This window comes from Pygoscelis adeliae, unplaced genomic scaffold (assembly GCF_000699105.1).
Source record: "Pygoscelis adeliae isolate BGI_AS28 unplaced genomic scaffold, ASM69910v1 Scaffold55, whole genome shotgun sequence".
Lineage (NCBI taxonomy): Eukaryota > Metazoa > Chordata > Aves > Sphenisciformes > Spheniscidae > Pygoscelis > Pygoscelis adeliae.
This window is the reverse complement of record NW_008824804.1, coordinates 587,963-592,332: the sequence shown is the minus strand read 5'-3', so window position 1 is coordinate 592,332 and position 4,370 is coordinate 587,963. Positions and strand designations below refer to the sequence as shown.

The window sequence follows — 4,370 nt, the reverse complement described above, 5'->3', positions numbered from 1 at the left end:
AGGGGGCCCCACCCCCTCTCCCTCCAGTCCCAGCACCGCGAGGGGAGAGCTCAGGTCTCACCCTCACAAATCCCTGAGTCCATCCCAGCCCCGTTGCTTTTCCTCCTGCTCTTCTCTGGCATCCCCCCCTGTTTCTGCTCCCAGGCCGCTGGTACCAAGGACGTCGCTGCGGATAAACGTGCACGTCAGCACGTTTATCTGTGCAGAGATGCAGGCGTAGTTTGCTTTTTGCTGGTGCTGCTGTACCAGTCATCTCTTGCATTTCCTGGGTGTTCTACTCGGACGGCAAAGTGGTAGATTTGAAGGGTCTGAGTGGAAACGTATAGCAGAGATCTTTATTAATTTTCCACGGTACGGTGCTAGGCATTTTTGCTGATGTAAGAGATAGCAAAAAGAGCGTGGGGGAATTATAACCCGAAGAAAGAAATATGTAAATATCTGAGTGCATTAAGAAACCCCTGCTTACCCGGGGCTTGCGCTCCGATTTTATTCTGGGCTCTTTTTGTGGTTGAGGGGTAAATGCTAAAGGGAACGAAGGGTGATGTTTGTACAGACCCAGCTAATCAGAAGCAGGCTGTGGGGAAGATGACGTAGGGAATCCAAATATGTCTTTCGTCCCGATGGCTGGCTTTAATCAATAATATTGTAAGTTCAGCTTCTGAGCGGGCTGCGGGGAGCATCCGAGAAATTACGTCACCTCTCTTCACGGTCCGCTGGTCAGATGTGACTGCTGAAGTTTGAATCTTGCCGCCTGTATCAGAGCGTGACCCTCCCGAATAAATAGAGGTGTTTTTTCACCCGGTTCCTCAGACCGTCTCGGGGGCTGAGCCTGCTGCAAGGATGCGATCGCCGGCTGGGGTGGGGACAGGAGCCCCCGGACTCCTGTGGCTGCTGCTGCTGCTGGTGATGTCCCACTCAGCCCGCGCAGGTGAGCTTCTGGTGCCTTTGCAGAGATACCCGGGGCTGTCAGCTCCCAGCCTGCCGCCGTCCTCGCGATGGGTGGGCATCACCTGCGTCCTGCGTCGAAAGGGCCCGGAGGAGACAGGGACTCCTCTTGGCTGTTTAGCCCAGGGTTTTTCTCCTAGCCAAGGAAAGAGCGCGACCGTCCTCCTTTGCTAGGACCCGGTTCAGCTTTCAGGAGCTGTGTGAGAGCAGGGTACCGAGGTAGAGGCACAGATAACAGTTTCTTACCGTGGTCCCTAAAGCGTTGTCAGTGAAAGCACAGAAAGGGACAATTTCTTTGGCTCTCTAAGAGATTCGGAGTTGCCGCGTCTCTAAATAACGCTGTTCGTAAGTCGCTACCTTCTCTCTTTCTCAGCCATCCTGGAGGTGAACGGAAACCTGAACTGTAGGTGCGTAAAAACAACTTCGGACTACCTCAGTCCAAAGAGATACGAAAGCATTGAGATAAGACCTGTGGGAAGCACCTGCAGACGTACAGAGATCATGTAAGTGCTGCGGGTGGCTCGTGGGGCAGAAAGCTGCTTTCTCCTCCGGCTCCTGCAGAGCAGCGGGGCCAGCCCTGCACCTTTTCTTCTGCAACCCCCCCCCACTTCTCCGCAGCATCTTGGGTCAAGCTTTTACCTCGTTCCTCCTGTCCTGACTCAAGTGGTGCGTTAAGCAGAAGTGTGCGAGTTCTTGAACTGCTTGGCACTGATTTGTTTGTAAATCTACAGCAAAAATTGTCTTTGAACAGTCACCTCTGGGCTTCAAGCACGGTCTCCGCTCCGCACGGGAACGTGTTGCATCTTGCTTTTTCCTGACCGTCCTGTGGCTTCCCTCTGTCGCTCGCGGCTTTCTGTGATCTGCTGGCGCTGGAAATGAAAGCTGAGCCTTGCAGACCAGCTCTGGCTGCTCGAATCCCTGCCTTTGGAGGGGAGGGTAGTGCTCATAAACTCCCCTTGCGTTTCAGAATTAAATTAAAAGCCTCAGGGAAGGTGTGCGTGAATCCTGACGCCCCTTGGGTAAAGAAACTGCTGAAGCGTATTGCTAGCACGTAAGTTGCTTTGATGAAAAACCCTTTGGCTCAGGTGGCCCCAGTAGGGAATGGAGAGGCTTCCAAGAGGGGGGGGGGGCTGGGGGGGGGGGGGGGGGGCGGGGAGCCAAGGGACCCACTCCCAAGGTGATGAGGGGTGAGACCTCGCTGTGCAAAGCAGCGTTCGGTCGTTCAGCACGCTGGTGCTGCCATCCGTGGGTCGTGCTCTCCCGGGCTTGTGCACGGCGCCGCGCCTCCGAAAACGTTTATGGCGGAAAACAAAATCTTTTGGGGTGGGGTGGGGAATGGCAGGAGCAGGGTTTTCTCATTGCGAGTGCAATAGCGTGTCGATGCTCGGCTGGGAAAGCTGCCCTCCTTTGTCATGCCCAGGTTCGTGGCACAGCAGAGGGGTGGCCGGGAGACGTCCCCACGGGTGCCGCCTGCTCCGAGGAAACGGCGGCGACTTCCTTCAGTTGGGGCAGGAGCTTCCTCCCCCAGGACCCGCTTTTCTCTGCGTTCACATGTTTCTCCTCCTTCTGCTTTTCGCAGGAAGAAAAAATAAGTTTCCTGCTAAGGAAGTTGACGCTCGGAGCCCCGCGACGGGCTGGCAGATAATGCACAGGCGTGCAAACCTGGCCGCTCCTCACTTTGCCCTCGCTTCCCCCCCCTTCCCGAAAGCCCCGTGTCCGGCCCCGGCGGCGGCCGCTGCAGGGAGGGCAGGCAGCTCGCTGCTGACCCCAGCCCCGGGGCAGGTTCGTGGGGGTTTTTCCCACCTGCCTTGGGTCCTCGGACCAGCGTGAATAGGAACCCTTCGTTTATTTACTTGCCTGTGGACTGTGAAGCCTTTCTCTGTCGGGGGCTGCTCCCGTCTCTGTAAGAACGACTCTGTGACTCTTTCCGTGCGAAGCGCTCATCGACAGAGTGCGTGTCTGGTGTTTTTTTTTTAACACAGCGTTGCGTGTCCCGTCCTGAGAGCTCAAGTCAAATAAAATTCAAGTTTTTTTTCTTCTGCTGTATTTTCCCTGGATCTCCTAGCTTCGAAGAAACTCGGCAGAGCTTCTTGATAAACCCCACCGTCGTAGCCTTCCTGGAGCTGAATTTACCGTCATTTGCATCCGGTGCTCTTGTCTTGACGCTCTTTCGCAGACATGCCGCAGGCATTAAAATGTGCGTTCGAATACACCTCAGGCGAGGTATTTCTGTCATAGGTAGGGGAACAAGGGCAGCGCCCGGGCGCGCGTCGGGCACGACGACAACCCCTTTTACGGGGAGGAATGAGGCAGGGGCGGGGAAAGGTTTGTCCAAGGCAGCGACGGTAGCTGGGATGGGTGTCCCAGCCCTGAACCACCAGCAAGGGTCCGGCAGCCCTGGCACAGCTGGCGGGAAGGCAAGTTCCTTCCCGGCATAACCTGTTGTGTGTCTCGGTGCTGATCTGAGGGCAAGACGTTGCCGGCGGGGAGCTGGGTGATACAGCCCGTGCACCCCACATCCAAGCGCCGGCGTTCGTCGTGGAGCTGGGGCTTGCAGGCAGCTGTAAGGCTTTCGAAGGCAGTAAAGGCCAATAAGAAAATATAGGGGATGGAGGCGAGCTCACTCGGCAGAGTTTTGGGATAATCGTCCGCGGGGGGAAAGAGCAAAAGCAAATGTCACCAAAGCTCAGGCTGGGATGCACCTTGCAGGGGGAAATCTGGCTGTGGAAATGAGTAATATTTGATCATGCAAAAAAAAGAAAAGCACCCCAAAAACCTCCAGGCTGGTGCAGCTGCGTGGGCTAAGAACAAGCGTTGGGGGAAACCACCGATATCTTTACAAGACCCAGCTTCGTAGGACAGGGAAAACAGAGCCGGTTTCAGGGAGCCCGGGCCCCGGACAAGCCCCGAGACTCTTTTTTATCAGCGGCATTGCAAGCTCAGCGAGCGCTGTCAGCAGGGAACGGAGATGGGCAAAACCCCCCCCAACCCCACGGGCCCCCGGGGCCTCCCGCCTGCGCCGCCTCACTTCTCCTATTTTCTGGCTCAAATAGGGGGATGCTGCCAGGGCCGGGGATGGGGCCGGCATGGCTGCACGGGTGGCCCTGCTGCTGGGGGTGCTGCTGGTGACCCACCGCCCCGGGGATGCAGGTGAGGCTCCCCGTGCCCCCACGAGTGGAGCTGGAGGATGCTGGGGGGGTGTGTGTGTGTGTGTGGGGTGAGGTTTTCAGAGGCAGCATCCCGCTGCCAACTCCGGGGCTTAAATACTGCCGAGGCTCTTTCGCAAGCGGGTGCGGCGATCCTGGTGGGACGTGGGGGGAGACGGCATTGCCGGGAAAGGCTTTTGGGGATGGCGGCGGGTTTTCGGGCCATGCGTGAGCCGCGGCCGTGTGCCCCTTCAGCTCTCCTGGAAGCCGGCAATCTGA

At 57.2% G+C, this 4,370-nt stretch overlaps 1 protein-coding gene across 1 annotated transcript in view; it reads left to right on the top strand.

Annotated features, from left to right (window-relative positions):
• The first annotated feature begins 840 nt into the window (after window positions 1-840).
• LOC103916959 overlaps window positions 841-4,370 on the top strand; it is a 5,780-nt gene continuing 2,250 nt past the window's right edge. The window contains exons 1-4 of the mRNA XM_009324038.1: window positions 841-928; window positions 1,319-1,448; window positions 1,913-1,996; window positions 3,011-3,183. Coding sequence (XP_009322313.1) covers window positions 841-928; window positions 1,319-1,448; window positions 1,913-1,996; window positions 3,011-3,183 — 475 coding nt within the window. The remainder of the gene's footprint in view (window positions 929-1,318; window positions 1,449-1,912; window positions 1,997-3,010; window positions 3,184-4,370) is intronic.